The sequence below is a fragment of the Oryza sativa genome, chromosome 4 (assembly GCF_034140825.1).
Source record: "Oryza sativa Japonica Group chromosome 4, ASM3414082v1".
Lineage (NCBI taxonomy): Eukaryota > Viridiplantae > Streptophyta > Magnoliopsida > Poales > Poaceae > Oryza > Oryza sativa.
Window position 1 is genome coordinate 21,110,283 of NC_089038.1, and position 22,291 is coordinate 21,132,573.

General features: G+C 46.6%; 3 protein-coding genes across 3 annotated transcripts; 2 read left to right on the top strand and 1 right to left on the bottom strand.

The window, feature by feature from the left end:
• Positions 1–6,690: 6,690 nt before the first annotated feature.
• On the bottom strand, positions 6,691–7,160 carry LOC136356270 (uncharacterized). The gene has a single exon (XM_066309986.1). It carries the CDS (start codon positions 7,158–7,160, stop codon positions 7,035–7,037), a length of 126 nt encoding a protein of 41 aa, XP_066166083.1. The 3' UTR covers positions 6,691–7,034.
• LOC4335822 (uncharacterized) lies at positions 7,112–12,484 on the top strand. The gene is made up of 3 exons (XM_015778756.3): positions 7,112–7,312; positions 7,614–7,882; positions 11,530–12,484. The coding sequence occupies exons 1-3, from the start codon at positions 7,112–7,114 to the stop codon at positions 12,353–12,355; spliced, it is 1,296 nt and encodes a 431-aa protein (XP_015634242.2). The 3' UTR covers positions 12,356–12,484.
• Positions 12,485–14,139: 1,655 nt separating this feature from the next.
• LOC4335824 (G-type lectin S-receptor-like serine/threonine-protein kinase At2g19130) lies at positions 14,140–16,909 on the top strand. The gene has a single exon (XM_015778008.3). It carries the CDS (start codon positions 14,306–14,308, stop codon positions 16,727–16,729), a length of 2,424 nt encoding a protein of 807 aa, XP_015633494.1. The 5' UTR covers positions 14,140–14,305; the 3' UTR covers positions 16,730–16,909.
• The last annotated feature ends 5,382 nt before the right edge of the window (positions 16,910–22,291 follow it).

The following is a 22,291-nucleotide window of genomic DNA, read 5'->3' on the forward strand; positions in this document are numbered from 1 at the left end:
AATAATTTGTTTGTGAGTGCTCTAAGAATATGTAGCTGCTCCATTTGCTTTGTGTTTAAGCTTAAATGATTCATCTTTCAGTACTTGGTGCAGTCTCCTTGTTCCTACAGTTATATAGTTGAACTTCAAGTTGCAGAATCTACATAATTTATATCAAGTTTGCAATTGATTCCCTTTGGATCTGTTAATTTTAATGATGAAATTTGATGATAAATCCAGTAAATTTAAATTGACAAACTTATCTGGGATTTTTTTTCTGCATTTAGGGGTACTGTTTCCATAAATTAACAAGAAAGGGCACCAACGTTATTTTGTTTTTTCGCCGGGAAGGCCGAAGGAGGCCATCCGAGTATATTAAAAAGGAATAAAGTTACAAGAAAAAACTCGACAGAGGCTGTCGAGGTCGGAGGTGCATCGAAATGCACAACCAAAGCCACATGCTAATCACACAAGCACAACCCACTGAGAGAAAAACCTAGCACCGAGACGACCCCCGCTATGCGTGGCCGATCGCCGCCGGGCCAACGACAACACCACAAAGACGGGACTCTAAAAGTGATGCCCCTAAGGAGGTCACGACATCAAGGATGCCGCCATCGCCCATCTAAGGAGATGTGGTTTTCACCTAGAGAAAACTCGCCAAGGGAGAAAGGTATCCTTGCCAGCGCCCTCAAGGGGGTTACGACGCCCAAAAGCGTAGCCGCTGCCAGCCCGATGAATCATCAGGCGAGGCTTTCACCCGGAAACCCTTCAACCTTGCTTGAGGTTCGTCGCCCATCAACTCAGGAACCACCTCACAAGCAGATCAGCACGAGGCCTCCACCACACTGCGCCGGCGCCCCTCCACCTGCCGACCACCACACTTGCTGCATAGAGCTGCCGCCACCCTAGGAACTGGCCCAGACTTCCTCCGTCCTGCCACCCGTCGACCTCCTTGCCAGCTTTAGCCGAAGGATAACCCGGAATTGGACGGCGTCGTGTCGGCGGTCTGAGCTCCCCTCGCTAACCGGCTGCCGCCTCAATCCAACATAGAAACTCCCCACAGAGAAGGGGAGGAGCTCCAGGAAGGGCGAGGGTGCAGGCTGGCAGCGAGGAAGACGACCCACTGCCGCCAGCTCCCTTAGCACTGCCATCACTCCCTTCACTCCCTGCCTCAGGGCCTACGAGCCGCCATGCCCACCCCAACGCCACCACCGCTGCACCAGAAGGCCAGACCGCCGCCGTCCGACCGCCCATGCTGCGCCGCGCCGACCACGGGCCACGATCTGGCCGCGCCCTCCGGGAGGACCGCCGCCGCCGCCGCCATCCATCCGCCCAGGCCGCCGCCCGGATGCAGTTGGCCCCGCCCTCCATGAGGGCTGTCGCCGCTGCGCCAATCCCCGGCCGCCGCCCCGTGCTGGACCACGGTGTCCCACGGCCACCCGCGCCGAGCCGCGACACGCGCGCCGCCTCTGAGCCCCGGCCGTCACGCCGGGGATAGGTGTAACACCCTGAAAATTCGACGACAAAAATCTAAACTCTAAAAATGCGGATTTTCAAAAACTTTTTAAATAAATTGCATCATGCCGATTTTATTCGATTATTTTATTGGAGTTTGGGTTCGGAGTTTATAAATCGCGAATAATGGATAATTGGTTAGGAATAAACCCTAAAAAGTAAATGGACAAAGTAAGTAATTAAAGTGCAACTTAAAATAAGATTTGGTGAGGATAGAAATGAGTAAAATATTATTACGACCATATTTATATCCATCAAATTTAAAAGCAATGGAATGAGAATTAACTCTAATTAAGTTCAAGTAAATTACAATAATAATATATAAAACATGGAATAAATTAATCTAGAATGAATCCATGGATTGGAATGGCACAAATATTGAGTATACTTCATTTATGCAAAATTTGGGAATTAAAGAATCAAATTTAAATAATAAATGGGCCAAAATCGGGTTAATTAGAAAACGGCACTGTTCATTGCACCTAAAGTGTTCGACGAGGTCCCCTAGCCCTAGCCCCTCCTTTGCCGCGTTGCCCTCGCGCCCCGCGCGCCGCACGCCGCTCCACCTCCCCTCTGCCGACGCCGTCGCCATCACCGCGCCTGGCCGCCCCTAACCCCGCGCCGCCGTCGCCGTCGTTTCCGTCGCGTCGCCGCGCCGCCGTCCATCGCCTTGCGCCGCGCACCGCCGCTACCGCCGTGCCGTTGCGCGTCGCTCGCCGCCATCCCGTCGCGCCGTCCCATCGCGCCGCGCGCCGTCACGTCGCCACTGCCGAGCCGTCGCCGTCGTCGCCTCGCGCCCCGTGCCGCGCCGCTCCCCCGAGCCCCGTGCCGCCGCTACTACCGCGCCGCGCCGCCCGTTCCATCGTCGCGCGCCGTCGCCGTTCGGCCGTCGCGTCGCCGCTGCCGCGCCATCGCCATCGCACGTCGCATCACCTGCCGCGCCGCGCCCCCGAGCCCCGTGCCGCCGCTGCTGCCGCGCCGCTGCCGCGCCTCGCGCCCCGCGCCCTGCCGCGCCGCGTCGTCGTCACATCGCCGCGTCGAGCCCCGCGCCGCGCCCCCCCGCCGACGCCATGAGGCCGCCGCCCCTCTCCCCTCTTCCCCATTATCTCTCTCCCCCCTCCCTTATATAAGCCCCCCTACTCCCACTCTTCCCCTTCATCCTCACCTCCTCTCCTGTACCCACGCCACCACGCCGCCGCGCCGTCGCATAGAGCCGCCGCGCCGCCGCCACGAAGCCGCCGCGCCGCGCTGCACCTTGCGCCGACGTCACCACCGTCGCCGTCGCCGCCGTCGCCGCCACCGCCGTCGGTAAGCCGCTGCCTCCACCACTTGCTCGGCCGCCGTCGCCGCCCCGGGTAGCAGAGAGCCGAGAGAGAGAGAGAGAGAGAGAGGGAGAAACCGAGGGAGAGAAAGAAGAAGGAAGGATGAGAGAAACCGGGAGGGAGAGGGAGAAGGAAAAAGAAAAGAAAAGGGAGAGAGAGAAGGAAAAAGAAAAGAAAAGAGAGAGAGAGAAAGAAAAGAAAAAGAAAAAGAAAGGAAGGAAAAAGAAAAAGAAGGGAAGAAAAAGAAAAGGGAAATAGATAGGAAATTAGAGGGAGATTAGGGAAGTTTAGAAAATTTAAAATAATTAGCATTTAGTTATAGACTAGTTATAGACGTAGAATTGCGAAATTTAATATAAATTATGGATTATTCTTGGTAATTTCTACAAGAAATCAATTCGCGGTAGTAGTTTAAATGTAATTAAGAACTAAACGATTAGATGAATTCTTATAGACTATTATAGATTATTTTGGGTAATCTCTATAAGTAATTGATTTACGGTAGAAATTCGGATTTAATCACTAGGAATTTTAGACGTATATTATATTTAGTCGTTTAGTCCTAGACTAAAATTTAATTGTATAATATTATAAGATAATTTTAGGATTCCGTCCGATATTTAGCTTGCGATAGAAATTTCCAACCTATTATATGGATATAATGCTCGGGTAGATTAAATTAAAAACTTATGATAACAAAATATTTATACCCGCAAAATAGTTTAGGATATAAAAATCGAAATTGGGTTTGCCCTAGTTCGCGAATAGTAAAGTTAATATAAAAGAATCGACTTAAGCGTTCGACTTCCATTTGGATTTATTTGGATTTTTATTTGAATTCTAACCGAATTCAAATCAATTTTCACACGTAACTATAGAGCCCGAGGGAGTTGCGGATCCAAGTGAAGGCCAAGACCCGCAAGACTTTGAGCAAGGCAAGTCATCACTATTTCTTTAACATGTTGATCCCAATTGTAAAATTGTTTTGTTTACAAATAAAATTGCATGCAATGATGAACATCCTACTTGTGATTATGCCATGCCTTGATTATTGTTTGCCCCTTATTCCTTCGTAACCATGTTTACGTATGAGTCCCTAGTCAATTATGACAATTGCTTAGAAATGCTATTCTAGAATCATGCATACTCATATTTATCAAATGATGCTTGGGCAATTACTTTTGGGAAGGTAATTGAGATGCGGCATGTGGAGACATGAGCGCCACATTGCCATGATGTTGATGACATGATTTGTGAAAGGAGAAATAAAATTAAACAATTGTTTTCGACTGGGGTGGACGAAGGATTTGGGTGGTATCTGGGAAAGGCTAGTACCGTCCCCGGTCAATTAAGGACCGAGCCATGAAGTTAAGCATGAAACGACCCCCGTACAACCGTACTTCTCGAATGGGTATAGACCTAGCGGATTAGATAGCCGAGCGGAGGCAGTATCCCTGCATAGATGGTTCACCCCTGAGTGAGGCAGGTGCGCTACGATGGGACAGCCGTTGAGGTAGGGCCGAGAGGCGTGCCCTACATCGGTGTCGCCATTGGTAGGACTGCCATGAGTGTGTGTGAGAGAGAACTTAACTTGAACCATAATTTAATATGTGTGAGACTTCTCTTTTCCGGGAGCGCCAGAACTCCTCACACTGCTAGAAACATGGACACCTAGAGTGCATGAGGATTTAAGTTCATGGAGCGGATACTGCCAATGCGAGGTTATCGAAAAGCTTTGCCGTGACGCGTCTCATGTGTTGGGACGAGGCTCATGTGTTGAGCAGTCGCGGAGTGCGGGTAAAGTGTACATCCACTGCAGTGTGAGTAAACCAAATCTATTCGAATAGCCGTGCTCGCGGTTATTGAGCACCGGGACATGTATTACACTTGGCTAGACTCTAAATTCTTTAACTTGTGTGGGATGGGATATTGCATGATGATTTTTATGCTGATGGAGCCACTTCCTGAGAGGCGGGAATATGGACGTCCTCAGAAAACCATAACGACTCAATGGCGGGAAGCTATCCTTGGGATCACAATGGATGGTGGACAGAACCATCATTATTTAATATGAACACTGGTATTAAAACTTGATCAGTCTATGCTAGGTCTTAGGCTTGTGAAAAGAATTACAAAACTTGCTTTGCGCAAAAGAACCATAGCCATCCTTTGAATTCCTCTGTCATGTGCATCATTGCTGTGGTGGCTTGCTGAGTACGGTTGGTACTCACCCTTGCAAATATAATCAGAAGCGGGAGATGAAGCTTCGGAGGATCCCTATGCCTACTACTAGGAGGGAGATGAAGACGATGGCGCTCAGTAGGTCTTAGTTACGGTCGTTGCCTGTGGCAATGGCGTGCCACTGCCTTAACTCCACTGCCTTACCTACTTCTGTTTTTGGAATGTATTCCGGACCGCTCGGTCCGATGATTTAAGACTGTGCCTGCGGGCTTATGATGTAATAATTCGTACTAGACTCTCGTGTATGTGCACTTGATATTTCAGCTATGAGTTCGTGTGTACCAGACTACTTGATCCAGGGAAATGGTACTGTTTACACGATTGATTCCTGTTATAAAAACGGGGGTCCACAATAGGGCGGCCAGATCCGGCCACCGCCGGATCCGCCCGCCGTCCGCCAGGCCGCGCCGCGCCGCCACCCCGCGCTGGCCCGCGACGCCCCGCGGCCGACCGCGCGCTGCCGGCGAGCCCTGGCCGTCGCGCCTCCCGATCCGGACGTGGGGCGGCCAAATCCGGCCAAAGAAGTGCCAGATCCGCCGCCACCCCAAGCTGCCCCGCCGTCGTCGCCTCTGGTCGTGGTGGTAGACGTCGTCAGCCCAACTCCGTCCTCCTCGCACCAAGGAAAGGGTTGCTGCAGTGGAAGGCCTCGCCGCCGCCTTCCCGGCTCGCCGTTGACGAGCTCCGGCGGCGGCGAGGTGAAGGGAGAGGAGGGGGGTGGCGGCGCGGGCGGCTAGGGTTTCGCCCCCCGAGCCGCCCGCGCGAGAGCGACGCGGGGGAGAGAGGAAGAGCTCATCTGTTTCCAACGTTATTTTGTTGCTGGGCTGGCCAAAGATTAGGCCGACTAAATTTCTTTAAGATTAAGAGTTTGTACAACTGTACAAGTGTTAAATATTTCGACAAGAAGCTGTTGAAATTGAATGGAGTTTGCCGAGAGGCACCCTCCCAAAAGCAAAAGAGATTACACCTCTGTTGTTATAACGTTATGCATGAAGGTATTCCTGTTTCTCCTTTGCATATATAGTTAACTAGTTTATTCACTTCCTTTCTTCAAAGTAGACAAGATTGTACTAAGAAGGAGCAAGGGGAGTCACATAGTTTCTCCTTTGTGCCTTTGTCTATATTTTGTGTGTTACATGGAATTGTGTTTGACTAGGTCCAGCTAAGTCACGCACCAACTATTAAAGGTCAAATTTGTAGGTCCTTGCCAGAATGTTTACAGTCGTCCATGATGACCTTTGAGCTGTCTTATTTCTGAAACACACAAATCCATGTTCCAGCTTAATCTCTATTCTTGCGTATGTTCTTTATAGTATTATTAGGCAGACAATAGATGGTGCTGCTTGTGGCCCCCCGATCCCCAGAAAACCCACTGAGATGCAGCCCACTTGCCACAAGCAAAGAAGCTTCCAATTGTGCACCTTCTGGCCTTTGCCAAAAGCATTTGTCTCAACTGGTTGTCAGGACCAATGGGATAGCCCGTCGTACTAAACCAAATAAATAAATGAAACCATATTATTTGTTGTGTCGAAGAGTCTATAAATACTTCATCACAAACCAGCTTATGGTTCTATCTTAGGAAGAACAGGGCAGACCCACGCAACTAGGTGAGCCCAAGATCTTCAGTTGCAGGATTCCGAAGAAGGCTTTTGTCCATACACCAAGGGTAGAGATGTACTCAAGAAGGATACTGCTGCACACCCCATTCTCTGGGCAACCCTCTGGCCCTAGTCAGCCGGTGTCTGGAGCCACCATCGTTGAAGGTGGTTCTCCCGGGAGCAACTTTGATGCAAACATCGTCATGATCCTAGCTGTTCTTCTCTGTGCACTGATCTGTGCGCTTGGGCTCAACTCAATTGTCCGGTGCGCGCTAAGGTGTTCAAGCCGGATGGTGGTGGATCCTGAGCCGAGTCGGGTCACGCGGCTGGCTCAGAGCGGGCTGAGGAGGAAGGCCCTCCGATCCATGCCTATCCTTCTCTACTCAACTGGGTTGAAGCTCAATACTGTGAGTCCTATGTGTGCAATCTGCCTCTCCGACTTTGAGGACGGGGAGCATGTCAGGGTCCTCCCAAAGTGCAACCATGGGTTCCATGTCAGATGCATTGACCGGTGGCTCTTGGCGCGGTCGACGTGCCCAACATGCCGGCAGTCCCTGTTTGGGGCACCACAGAAGGCCTCTGGCTGCTCCGAGTCCGAGGGAAGCCAGGCCGAGCCAGCGCCAGCTCGCCCTGTGCTGGCGCCACTTAGACCTGAAGGTTTGGTTACTCCATATGATTTTTAGAGCCTTCCATTGCTTCTAGTTGTTGCATCAAGCATAAGGGAGTGTGGTGAAATAGAACTAGGTTGTGAACGTGTGATTTTTAGGTGTTACTGCCAAACTGGCTTGTACTGCTGTACATTGTGTGGTAGATCTGTAGTAAAAAAAAATTGCTGTACAGATTGATTTGGAATTCTATTAGTGTGTTAATACCTGATGTTGCTCGAGAATGAGGCGTGGATAGAAAAAAAAAGGTGCTATTGGCTTCTGTGAATCACATTTTCTATGCCATTTTGTAGGGAAGAAATAGGAGTGAAGATTTCAGATCTAATCATATGGCAGTGCTGCACCAACAATCAACCATTATGTTGGTTGGAAATCAAGCATTAGTTGCTAAGGTTCAAGTCAGTGGGACAAGCATATTCTCCTGCAATTATCGAGAGATCAGGGCTTTGTTATCTGAATGCATTGTGGTCATCTATGTCCCAGAATTGACAGGTGGGTCCACGGCCGACTATGCCCTGTGCACTTTGGCTATTTTGTGCTGTCTGCTCCAAAAGCTTGAAAGGTAAGTGGCCAATCCACACACAATCTTTTCTGCAGCTTCCTGGAAAGCTAATGCCTTTAAAGAATCTGCTAGCTTAGCAACTGTGTGGTTCATATGAATTTGAAAGAAAAATAACAAGGAGATCACTTAACTGTGCACACTGAAAACGAAAACTGCTTGGATGCCCACTGAATGGGAAGATAAACTCTTTTTCTGAACTTGCAGTGGTTATGAGAATGTTGTAGCAGTGTTACATATAGCTTGATAACAGTTTCACTATACACAAGGGCCCACTCAGAATATATGTTATGTGATAATGTTGTCGCAATGTTACATACTCCTTCCGTCTTATAATATAAGAGATTTTGAAAGGATATGACACATTCTACTACTACGAATCTGAACAGGATATGTCATATCCTTCCAAAATCCCTTATATTATGGGATGGAGAGAGTACTAATTTGGTAACAGTTTCACTATACTTAAGGGCCCACTAGAAGATATGCTATGATGAGAATGTTGTAGCAGTGAGTAGAATTTGATAATAGTTATTTTATTTGTTCTAAGGCCCCACCAAGAAGATACGTTACGAGTATTTGAAAAGGATGTTAGCACTGCTGTTGCCCCTTACAAGAAAGGAGGGCCAATGGTTGATAGAGTTCATCTGAATGCCTTTTTTTTTTGGAACGATATCATCCGAATCCGATTGCTTTTAAGAACAGTTTGTAGCGTATGAAGTCTGAACTACTCATGTTGAAGCTGGCAATGATATTGTCTGCCAATTTTGCGAACACTAATAATCAAAATCTTCTTCAGCCTTGTATTTGACATAGACATGTTTTTCTTTTGGATATATCAAAACGAAGGAAAATACTGTTATCAACTATTCAAAGAAAATTACGAGTCCTTTGTGTACTTTGGGGAAGGAAAGAAAATAGAGGTCTACGAAACAACTATTTTCTTCTATATTTTCTATATACCAATTTCCACGCAATGGATTCTTCCTTCAATAAAGAAGTTATGAAAGCGACATTTTTTTTCTGCAATGAAATTAAGAATAATCTTATAATAGTCAGTATGAATTACAATTCAATGCGTCTGACCTTTGACATTTTAGATCTCAAATCAACCACCATCAAATATAAAAAAGTTATGAAAATGACATATTTCCTACAGTGAAATTAAGTTGAGATGCCACTAGTGATAAGAGGTGTGTGGTTTCAACTCTGAAGTCATGTGTTCAATCCCTAAGTTTTTTTTCTTAAAAATTGTTTGAAGGGACATCTCTCCCTTCAAATCTAGTTTTTTTAACAGTGAAATTAAGAAGTCTTACAATATTCAGCATGAATCACAATCTTAAATGCTTCTGATCTTCGACATTTAGATCTCAAATCAACCACCATTTCTCGGGCGGAGCTAGAGTGAGATGGAGGGGGTGCCACTTGTTTAATTTACTCTGTTTTATATCAAGTTTAAGCTAATGCGGGTGTCTAATTTATAGTGAAAATATGCCAGATATAGCTATATTTTTTTTGACCGGGTTCCTTGGCACCCTCCTTAATACTCTAGCTCCACCCCTGATTTCTCCCACTATAACAAGATATCATATTTCTTCGAGAGGCGTTGCCTATCATTAACCCAAAATGGAGCCGCAAAGGGGATGATAAGCCTAGTCCACAAGTGGCAAGTTAAAGGGAATATGGCCATTGGGGGGGGGGGGGGGGCATATCATGTACTAGTAAAGCTATATGATCTCCATCTATCTGGTTGATATGACTGCAGCATCATCTTGCAACCTCAAATGCTCTCTCAGTGGGGAGGGTTCATTTCAGCCCCTGATTCCTTTGAAAGCCCCTCGGACTGATTGACCAAGCATAAGGTGAAAACACAGCAGGGGGGGATCATCCAATGAGCGGCTGCGTGACTCTTGTTCGTTCGGGTGGGTGTAGTTGGAGTATGATACGGCAGCCGCGACGGAGGCCAAACCTTAGCGGAAAAGCATGATGAGCACGCCGGTCACCTCTCAATTATCATCGCTGATCACCTCTTATAAGATCCTTTCCGGAGCTTTGACGCCTGATGTCCGTTGCTCCACGCCTTGACATGGTTCACCACAGCTTTTGAACAATGTGAATAATTCCTGTGTCTCATAAAGAGTGCACTTTTCAGTTTTTATACGACGTTTGACTCTTCATCTTATTTATTTTTTATTACTATTTTTATTGTTATTAGATGATAAAACATGAAAAATACTTTATACGCTACTTTTTTTCTTAATTTTTTTTTCATAAATTTTTCAAATAAGATGGACGGTCAAACGTTGGAAATAAAAACCCAAAAATGCGTTCTTGCAGATGGACTGATGTGCGTGATCTTGCAGATGAAGCTACAAGGGCAGTAGAGTGTACATGGTTTGTACCACACTTAGGCCCTGTTTAGTTCGCAGGACGAAAAGTTTTGGCGTGTCACATCGGATATACGGACACATATTTGAAGTATTAAACATAGACTAATAACAAAACAAATTACAGATTCCGTCTGTAAACTGCGAGACGAATTTATTAAGCCTAATTAATCCGTTATTAGCAAATGTTACTGTAGCACCACATTGTCAAATCATGAAGCAATTAGGCTTAAAAGATTCGTCTCGCAATTTTACACGTAATCTACGTGATTAGTTTTTTTTTTCTATATTTAATACTCCATGCATGTGTTCAAACATTCGATGTGACAGTGTGAAAAGTTTTTGCGTGGGACCTAAACAGAGCCTTAGGTTGTGTTAGTTTGTGTTGGTTGGGAACATATCCCTCCGCCACGGAAAATGAAATAGCTCATTAGCGCATGACTAATTAACTATTAACTAAAACTAACTTGAATGGATTAACATGATTTTTAAAGCAACCTATATATTTTTTTTAAACACACACCGTTTAACAGTTTGAAAAGCGTACACAGCCTTTATGTATGGAATGAAACCCATCTGTGCATCTTTTCCTATTATTCCGTTGCAACCGATATAATTGTATAAAGTTATAGAATATGCGTTAAATATACAACATGAAAAAAAATTGCACAATCTCTTATGCGGAACTATGGCCACGTTGATTATGGATTTTAGAATTTCGTTTGCACACTTCCCAAGTTCTTAAACAATATATTTCATGCAAAAGAACATTCTACATAAATTTTTTTTGGAGTGCTTTTCAACAATAACGTTTCAATATTTCTTTCGTTTATACCATTAAATAGCAATACAAAAATTAAATTATCCATCAACTTACAACTATCTCAAACCGGGCATATGAACCCTATGACTAATGTGATTTGGTCCCAAAGTTTGCCCTCCTAGTCGTTTGGTGGCTTCAATTGAATTGACATGTAACCTTATCCTATCAAAACTTACGGATTTGACCCTACCAACAATCTTACAGGCATCTTCATCGTTTGTTCTTCAGCTTATCAACTCCGACTAAAAACTATTCTAAGTTGATATTGTTGTTTTTCTTCGTAGCTTATTTTCCAGCGTTGCCATTTAAGTATTAAAAACCATATACAAAAATCTTTATGCACAGATTAATCTTAAATGGTTTATAAGAATTACAGCTTATCATCAGTTGCAAACCGGTGGTACTGCTTGAGAAAACCAAAGTCTCTTAATCCTGTGCAGAATGAGTGTGTCCACAAGCAATGTGGCCCACCAGGCCGCTGTTAGGCCAGAATGGGCCTACGCCTGGGCCGCATCTTCAATCGGGCTAAAAAAAAGTCATCATCTCCGCTCCCACCCAAGATCCTCTGACGTCTGGGTCCACCGATCCTCCCCCATCCCGTCCCAGCCAATAGCGTCGCGCCCTTCCCCCCACCCGCGGATCGCGGCCATCGTTAGACTCATCCCAGCCGTCCACCTAATCCGACGCTCCAAACCCCACCCCCCAAAAATCCCAAAATTTTTCGCGATCCCGCGCCTTCCGCCAACTACAAATACCCCCGCGCCCCCAACCCGAAATCCCCACGCCTCAATTCAAAAAATCCATTCGAATTTCGCAGCAAAGAGATCGAGAGAGAGATCCATCAATCCATCATCCATGGCGCGCACGAAGCAGACGGCGAGGAAGTCGACCGGCGGGAAGGCGCCTCGGAAGCAGCTGGCGACGAAGGCGGCGCGGAAGTCGGCGCCGGCGACCGGCGGCGTGAAGAAGCCGCACCGCTTCCGGCCGGGCACGGTGGCACTCCGGGAGATCCGCAAGTACCAGAAGAGCACGGAGCTGCTGATCCGGAAGCTCCCGTTCCAGCGGCTGGTGCGGGAGATCGCGCAGGACTTCAAGACGGACCTCCGGTTCCAGTCGTCCGCCGTCGCCGCGCTGCAGGAGGCCGCCGAGGCCTACCTCGTCGGCCTCTTCGAGGACACCAACCTCTGCGCCATCCACGCCAAGCGCGTCACCATCATGCCCAAGGACATCCAGCTCGCCCGCCGCATCAGGGGCGAGAGGGCTTGATGCCGTTATTGTTCGAGTTCATGGCTTGTTAGATCTAGAAGTGTTAATTAACCCATGGATCTGTGTTATCCTGTAATCACTCGCTTGAATTGGGTTCGCATTGATGGAATACAATCTGTTCTTGGCAAACTGTGGGATTTGTTTGTCTGTTTCGTGGGTTGTTTGATGCTAGTATCTGAAGATGGTAGCTAGGCAATACGTTTCTGTCAGTCTGCATGTCGATGGGTATGCGGATGATTTGGGAATCAACCACCCTATATTTCATTTTATTTGTAGGCTTGCAGTGGAGCCATGAAATTTCATGTGTTTGGTAATTTTTCTCTTTGATTGTCAGATATTGCAATTTTTTTTTTCAGATTTTCCTTTTGAAGTAAAACACTATACGAAAGAATCCTACAGTGTCATATTAATAAATATATAATATTTACAAAGTACAATTTACACCAAAGGTGATTACAAGTTCTCTAGCCATTGTTTAACTTTTGGGAAATAAGATTGTTTCGCCCTTTGGATAACCACGGCAAATTCTTGTCTTAAAGAGAAACTGATCTGAAGAAGAGAATTTATGTTTCTGAAGATTCTATTGTTCCTCCAGATCCAGATACTCCATGCCATTGTTATGACTATCTCCATATACTCAATTTTTTCAGATTGAATGCAGAAAAAGGAAAATGCTTTATACTACCAGTGTGTTTTGGGTCAATTCGATCGACACATTCACTGTTACCAAATCTGATACTAACTGATAAGCACTGAGGACTGATATGTTATGGGCTTTTGGATCAATTCTTGGGCTTGTTCTTCCGCGAAGGGCCAACTGGCCATGTCTGAACTCACAATCCAAAAGGAAGACAATTATTAGGAGTATCAATTATCATAACCATCCAAAAAAAGATCATACGAGGGAAGACTTGCAGAAGGTTTCAGAGCAATGATCACTGTCCGTCACCAACTACCCTTCATCAAATTGTTTCATAAAAACAAAGACTAGCAGTGGACTGGTACCAGGTTACAGCTTTGGGATTGTCGGCAAAGCCAGTTCATACTTCGCCATGCGGCTCCGACCATGTACTGCAATCACACAAACAGCGAGAAAAAAGAATATGAGCATTAAACAAAGGCTAATGCAGGTGTGAGCCTGCGCCCCACAATTGCTTTCATCTGCACGACTGACTTTAATTTCCCTCCAGTAATCAAATCAGTGGGAATATTTACAACCAGTACTCCATATCTATCTATACACGTACAGTAGTTGATGAACTAAGATGACCATATATAGGTTCAGTCCTAGTTCATGCTCACACTCTCTGCTCTGTTGAGTTACCCAATTTGAATAGAGTAAACTTATCTCTACAGTAAAGGATTCAGATATCTCAAACTGTAGATGTAAAAACAAAATGATTTGAAGAACTAAGAATGAAGAAACTTTTAAGAGGCACAGGGGTATGGCCTCCTGAGGCTCTAAAAGGTTCAGGCAAGGACCATGTGAAGTTACAACCGATGCCACATTTTCTAGTAGGCAGTCAGGATCCCTGGACCAGCATTCCATTCATTGCACTCATGACCAATCGGCAATCGCCATGCGAGTCCGGGGTAAATGATTGATCAATATTCCAGCACAAGAATAATATTTGTCGGATTCTCGATCACCTTTGCTCTAGACAACAACTTCATCCCTTTCCCAATGAAAAAAAAAGAAGAAGATCACTGTACACTAGACAACAAAAATATGTCATGCCTTTTCCAATAAAAAAAGAACCCATGCCATCCTGCTCAATTCCCTGATAACATTTGCTACCCCTTTTTCTCATGTGCTCCTCACCATTTCCTAACACCTATTTAAGTGCCCCAAGTGGCAAGAAACTTAAGTATCCATTCCAACATTGTGGCAGCTCCCTCTGAAATCCCCTCTTCCAATCATATCCACCAGCTCACAGTTTGTGATCCACTATGACTATCCTCCTTGTCATTCTTGGGCTTCATCTCTGCAGCCTACACCTCCCTGCAATCTCTGCTGCAGCAGACACGCTCTCTCCCGGCCAATCGATCGCCGGCGACGACAGGCTCGTCTCCAGCAACGGCAAGTTCGCGCTCGGCTTCTTCAACACCGGCAGTAAGTCCTCTGGAAATGACACTCTCAGCTACTGGTACCTAGGCATATGGTTCAACAAAGTCCCAAACAAAACCCATGTTTGGATAGCAAACAGGGGTAGCCCGGTCACAGATGCAACCTCATCACATCTCACAATCTCCCCCGATGGCAACCTCGCCATCGTAAGCCGAGCCGATAGCTCCATCGTTTGGTCTAGCCAAGCCAACATCACAAGCAACAACACCGTTGCCGTGCTCTTGGACACCGGAAACCTTGTACTACAAAGCTCCTCAAACTCATCACACATTTTGTGGGAGAGTTTCGACCATCCGACCGATGTTTTCCTCCCCAGTGCGAAGATTGGTCTCAACAAGATCACCGGCCTAAACCGCCGTATCTTTTCGAGAAGGGATCTAGTAGACCAATCCCCAAGTGTGTACTCTATGGAGTTTGGACCCAAGGGTGGTTACCAGTTGGTATGGAACTCATCGGTAGAATACTGGTCTAGCGGCGAATGGAACGGCCGGTACTTCAGCAGGATACCGGAGATGGTAGTCAAGTCACCCCATTATACCCCATTCATTTTCCAAATCGAATATGTGAACAATGATCAAGAGGTGTACTTCACATACCGCATACACGATGAAACCATACCACTGTACACCGTGCTAGAAGTAACTGGGCAAAGAAAGGCCTTGGCCTGGTTAAATGACACACAGGGTTGGCAAGCAGTCTTCACCCATCCAAATGATCAGTGTGAAGTTGCTGCTACCTGTGGGCCTTTCACAATCTGCAATGACAACACATTTCCATCTTGTAGCTGCATGGAAGGCTTCTCCATAGAATCACCTGACAGCTGGGAACTAGGAGACAGAACAGGTGGGTGCAGGAGGAACATTCCATTAGATTGTGTTAGCAGCAGAAGTGACATCTTCAACGCTGTACCGGCCACTAGATTGCCCTACAATGCCCATGCCGTAGAATCCGTCACGACTGCGGGCGAATGCGAGAGTATTTGCCTTGGCAAGTGCTCTTGCACGGCATATTCATTTGGTAATTACAATGGTTGCTCCATATGGCATGGTAAATTGGTTAATGTGAAACAACAAACTGATGACAGCACCTCTGCTAATGGAGAAACACTTCACATTCGCCTTGCTGCTAGAGAGCTTCAAGCTAGAAAAAGCAATAAAGGGTTAGTTGTAGGGGTTGTTGTATCTGCAAGCCTCTCTGCTTTGGGTATCTTAACACTTGTCTTGCTACTGATCATGATCAGGAGGCACAGAAAGAAGTTGCACTGTCAAGCATTGAACAGCATTTATGCTGGTACTGGAGTTATACCATTCAGATATAGTGATTTGCAACGTGCAACTAAAAATTTTTCGGAGCAAATTGGGGCAGGTGGTTTTGGTTCTGTGTTCAAGGGGTTGTTAAACGGGTCAACCGCTATAGCAGTGAAAAGGCTTGTCTCCTATTGTCAAGTGGAGAAGCAATTCAGGGCTGAGGTGAGTTCCATTGGAGTCATTCATCACACCAATTTGGTCAAACTGATTGGTTTCTCTTGCAAGGGTGATGAGAGGTTGCTTGTTTACGAATACATGTCGAATGGCTCCCTTGATACTCATTTATTCAGAAGCAATAACAGTGTAACCCTGAATTGGAGTACTAGATATCAGATAGCTCTTGGAGTTGCTCGAGGACTGGCTTACTTGCACGAGAGTTGTCGAGATTGCATCATACATTGCGATATCAAGCCACAAAACATACTTCTCGATGATTTGTTCGTTCCAAAAATTGCTGACTTTGGAATGGCAAAGCTTCTAGGAAGGGATTTTAGTCGGGTTATGACTACAGCAAGAGGAACTATTGGATATCTAGCACCTGAATGGTTTAGCGGAGTGGCTGTCACGCCAAAAGTTGATGTGTATGCTTATGGAATGGTACTCTTGGAAATTATATCTGGAAAGATGAACTCGCATAGAGAGTCTAATAGTTATGCTGATCACATCGTTTGTTTCCCTCTTGAAGTTGCACATAAGCTTCTTGAGGGGGATGTTCTAAGCTTGGTTGATGGCAAATTAAATGGCGATGTCAATGTCGAGGAGGCTGAAAGAGCTTGCAAGCTTGCATGTTGGTGCATTCAAGAGAATGAACTTGACCGGCCGACAATGGGTAAGGTGGTCCAAATTCTTGAAGGTCTACTCGAACTTGATTTGCCCCCGATGCCAAGGCTACTTCAGTCTATAGTACAGAGCTCATGGAAAACAGAGACCCAACACTGATTTGTAATGCCAAAAGAAGTGCTAGGATAAAATAATGTCTTTCCATGGCTTTTTTGTGGCATATGTTGGTATGAAGAGAGTTTTAGCTTGTAATGCCTTGTGTGCTATGTTGATGATTTTGGACATGTTGTGCCATAAGATGTTATATGCTCCGTTTATAAACACGCAGTTACAAGTGTACACAATTTGCTTTATTTGTTTTGCTATATATAATGATGCGCATGAATGATGTGAAATATTTTTCGGTCGACCCGGCAAATAAATGATGTGAAATACATATTTACTCTAGGCCTCTAGCTTAATAAAAAATATTCCGCAGCAAACACAGAGCCATAAGCCTTATCAGCCTTGCATGGAGACAATGCTAGTTTCAGGGACCTTTCAGAATTCTGGTATTGTACTAGGAAATATTACTCTCTTGAGTCATAAATATACTCTGTTTGTACTAGGAAACTTTCAGAGCATGTCATTTGATTTTTTTTAGCTTTTCTCAAGAAAGAATGTTGTAGGTTTTAAAAATACTACTTTGACCACAATTTTATACTCCCTCCGACCCAAAATAAGTGCAGTTTTACACTATTCATGACCAATATTTGACCGTTCGTCTTATTTGAAAATTTTAAATGAGTATTATTTTTTTTATTATTAGATGATAAAACATGAATAGTACTTTATGTGTGACTAATTTTTTTTATTTTTTTTCATAATTTTCAAATAAGACGGACAGTGATCAAACGTTTGGACACAGATATTCACGGCTGTACTTATTTGGGACGGATGTAGTACCATATTACAAAAGTTTGTAATTAAAATATTGCAAGTTTATAGTATAATCTTCTAAGGTAAATCTACCTATAACATTTTTTATGTTTTTAAACTAAGCACTTTTTAAAAATAAAAGTTTGCAATGTTGATCTAATCAATGATAGGCGATGTACCCGTCGACAACAACAAGGTGCCCGTGATGACTTCGTCAATCTCAGATATGCTGGCTTAGTTTTTCGGAGATACACATAGAGATAGAGTGTGCATGTATACGTTTATAGGAGGTGAGTGTGTGTATGTTGCGAGCGTCTGACGTTTGTATTGTGTTTCTCAGAAAAAAAAAATATGCCAGCTAACCAAAACACTCTACCGCGTAAAAATTAGAGTGCATGTGGCTGCCGTTCTCCCCGGTCTTGTAGCGTTCATGTGTTCCATGCTTTCCATGATCGATACATCGATTCAAACTAAGCTAGTTAGAGATGGTACGGTTTTTGTCACGCCCTGAAGTTCCCCTCCCTTGCTCTAAATTCATAAAATAAATCGTCCGAAGAAATTGTTTAATTTAACCTAGAGAGAAACCCTAAAGTAATAAATGCAAATAATAATCGGAATCGGCATGTGGAATTTTTCTTGGGTTCTACATGTCAAAATACGCTAACAGGATTTTTAGTGGAATTTTCAGAGCCTTGGAAATAATTTTAACCAATTAAAATAAGCAAAGTGCAATATTAAATCCCTGGGAAAATCCTTTTTTCCTTTTTATCTTTCCTTTTTCCCCCTCTTTTTCCTCCTTTGGGCCGCCGGCCCATCTCTCCCGCCCCCTCCCGAAGTCCAGGTCGCCTCCCCCTCACTCCCTCGGGCGCTGACAGGTGGGGCCCACCTGTCAGCCCTTTCCCTAACCTCCGGCAGCCGCCACCATCCGCCGCCGAAACCGCCGCCCACGCCGCCGCTTCCTCCGCCTTCCGCGTCCCGGGCCACGTCGCCCACTTTCCCCGCGCGCCCCGCCCTCCCCGCGCCCACGCCCCACTCCCGCTCACCCCCCGCGCCCGCGAGATGGCCGGGATTCAAATTTGAATCCCGCCTCTCTCTCTCTCCTCCTCCACCTCCTCCACTACTCCGGCGAAATTGCGCCGTTCCCGGCCACGACTCGCCGCCCCCTCTCCCCTTATTTAAGCATCGCCGGCACCCCCTCTCTCTTTTTCCCCATTTCGCCGACCCCTCCCGTGCTCCCCATCGTCCCCGCGCCGTGCAACCACCCACCGCCGCTTCTTCCCGCTACTCCGGCCGCCGCTAGCCGTCGCTAGGCTCGCCGCCGTCTTGCGCCGTCGCCGCCGTTCGATTCGCGTGGCCGAGATCCACCCCGTCCACCCCTCCTCCGTCGAAGTTCGTCGCCGGAGCCCTCATCCCCTCGCGCACGGGTGAGCACCACCTCCACCGCCGCCGTCGGCCATGGTTTCCGATCGCCGTGGTCCATCTCCCTCTCTCTAACCCCTCCCAACCTTTTCTCTAGGTCCTCCCGGAGCCCGTCGCCGTCGTCCTCCCGTCTCTCATCGTTGCTGTTCGCCGTCGCTCCTCCCTCGCGCCGGCCGAGCCCCTCGGTGAGGATCGGTCTCCCTCTCTTCCTCTCTCTCCCTTTGCCGCGCCGCCCGCCGCGTAGCGTCGCCGCTAGGGTCGCTCGCGCCGCCGCTTCGGCCGCCGCCGCCGTCTTTGCGCCGTCTGCCGCCGCCTCCCGTCGCCGGTTGCCGTCGCTGGCAACCGTGCGCGCGCGCCGCCGCCCTCGCCATAACCGGCCGGCCGGCTTGAAGCCGAGCCGAGCCAGGCCGCCTTCCTCCTTTCCCCGTGAACCGCCGCCCGGTGGGCCCCGCTTGCCAGCCGCGCCCCTCCCGCCTTGTGCCACTGCCCGGTGGGTCCCGCCTGCCAGCCGCCCCTCTCCCTCTCTTAGTGTCACTGACCCGTGGGTCCCGCATGTCGGCGCCGCCCCACCCCTTGGATGACGTCAGCCCTGGGGCAATATTGCGCAATAAATTGATTAAGGGTTTTTCTTTATTAGTAAAAACACAGATAATCTTCTAAAAATCATAACTAATTCATCCGAGCTCCGATTAAGTCCATTCAAGTCTCAGTAAATTCATAAAAATGTGTAGAATCCATTAAAAATGGCTTTGTTATCTGTTTCAGTAGTCTTATAGCATGTTTTGCTTGTGTGCTTTGTTTGTCGCGTAGATTTCGGCCGTTTCGTCGATCCGTGGTTTCTCGAAGACGTTGCTGTGGTTCCATCAGTGCGAGAGCAAGGCAAGTCATACATTGCAATTGATCATATTGTACCTAATTTACAAATGTCCCGCATTTCTATTAAATATTGCATTGTTTTACCATATCATGTGGGATGGGTCCTATTACTCAGCTATATGTTGTTTCCCTTATGCCATTGATAACTTGGGTATTAAAATGACTAGATGTTGGTTTAGGAGATGCTTAGCCATGCTTAGTTCAACTAGTGCATAAAAGGGGACAACATTAAAGCATAGACTTGATTATTGGCAATAGCTTTGGATTAGTGCCACCGCAATGGTGTTGGCTAATTAAAATACATTACCTGGTGGGCTGTGGGTGCATGGTTTTGCTAGACGTGCCCATGGCGATTAAGGACCGGTTCGCGGGATGCCCTGGAAGAATTTATCGTACTTACCACAAGCCAGCGTGGGCAACGGCTGGGCTTGTAGTGTAGCTTTTCTCTAGCCGACGTACCCAGGCGAGGGTGGGCGTGATGGAGTTGGGTCGGCCGGGGTGTCCGGTTGATCGGCTGCCGGATTCACCGCGGCACGAAAGGGGGGCTGCCCGTTGCCTGCTGGGGACGGGGGCGAACCCTAAGGTGTGGTGCGATCGGTTAGAGGGGGTTATGCGAAGGGTCCTGTCACGGCCTCTTTCCGGTATGTCGTGGTGGCATGTCGGCGCACGGGAACGTGTCGTGGGGCTGTGTCTTGTGGGTACAGTTGTACACCTCTGATCAGAGTAAAACTATTCGAATAGCCGTGCCCGCGGTTATGGGCGGTCGACCAGATTCACCGTGATTAGTTTCACCCTAGTTAGCTTTTGGAACTGGTTAGTTCAGGTGGTGGTTTGGGCCTGTTGCAACGTGGTGTAACGTTGGACAGTGATTGGTTAATATGGATTAATTACTACAACTGTTTTACTGCTTTCAACTACTGCTTTGAAATGCCGGCTTTATGCAAAAGAACCTTTAGCCTCCCTTGGATATATCTTGCATCATACCTCCTCTTCCGGTATGACTTGCTGAGTACAGTGGGTAGTACTCAGTCTTGCTCTCTTTTCCCCCACACCAGAGTTGAAGTCCTTCTCAGTTGAAGATGTCTCGAAGAGGTTGGTTTCGTCGCTGCCATCAAGGATGCCTGTGGAATGGAGTCGCCCACTGCAGGAGTCAAGTCTTCAGGCTTAGCTCGCTTTTCTCTTTTTCCGCTGCATTTGTAATCTTTTATATTTTTGTAAGACGTGGATCTGTATGTCAACAATTGTCGTTTGTGTACCCTGGCTGGTCCTGGACAGGGGTTTAATGCACATTCAGCTTAGAAATTCTGGTTCGTGAATTTCTGGGCGTGACAAGTTGGTATCAGAGCCGACCTTGACCGTAGGACAAGCCAAATGGAAAAACCTAAGAGCCCTCTGAATCCTTTTCATTGCATATATTCTTTGCAATTGGATTTGTTTCGGGAAAAATTTGGGGTTTTGCCTCTTTGGTTTGTGGGAAAAATCTTGGTCGTTCATTCGGATCGGATCCTTAAAATTAGCTCGGTCTAGGGTTTTAGAAAAATTTTATTTGGAGTTATATTTGATAGTCAGTTGGGAATTTATCGGGTGATATGCATTAGGTCGTGTCTATGTTCGATGGGGCAATTTTATGCGCATCATTTTCCATGCAACTAGTTTATGCATTAAGCTATGGTTTAGTCAGTCGCATTAGTGTCTTTATCCGGGTTCATGAAAAATGTTCTATGCATAAAAATCATCATGCTCGGCAAGTTACTTGAGTCATTTGTTGCTTTATTTAATTTGGTTTTGAGCATGTGTTGGTTCCTATCCCTCTGTACTCTTTAGATGTCAGACCTATTCTCCGATCGCAAGCGCCGCTCCAAGCTTCAGAGTCGCCGCCCTTAGCTTTATCGTCTTCTTAGTCTGTTTGCGTGCTAGTTTTTGTGTTTAGGTTTGTTGCTTGTGGGTTAGTCGGCGGTCGATATCATGTGTGAGTGGTATGACAGCCTTTATTAGGAGTTGTGTGCCTCTTTTTCAGTGTTTTAATCAAGATTAAGATAATGGCACTTAATCTTATAAGAAAGATTAGTTTCCGAGCCGTCTGTTTTCTTCCTTTCTCTTATTTCTACCTATCCTCCTCCAGATGGTGAAGACAAGGAATGATCCCCGTGACTCCAACGACGCCAGTGGCAGCGAAGAGCAGACCGATGGAGCTCATGTCAGTGGTGCATCTGGCAGCAGATCATCTCCACCGCCCGAAAACCCAACAGTCACTCAAATGATGACAATGATGATGCAACAGATGCAGCAACATTACCATCAGATGTTGCAGCAGGCGCAACAGAACCAGCAGTTTGGTCCTCCACCATCACACGTGTCCAAACTGTTAGACTTTCTTCGTATCCAGCCACCCACTTTCTCAAGCACCACCAACCCAATGGAGGCCAATGACTGGCTCCGTGCTATTGAGAAGAAGCTGAACCTACTGCAATGCAACGACCAAGAGAAAGTTGCTTTTGCTACACACCA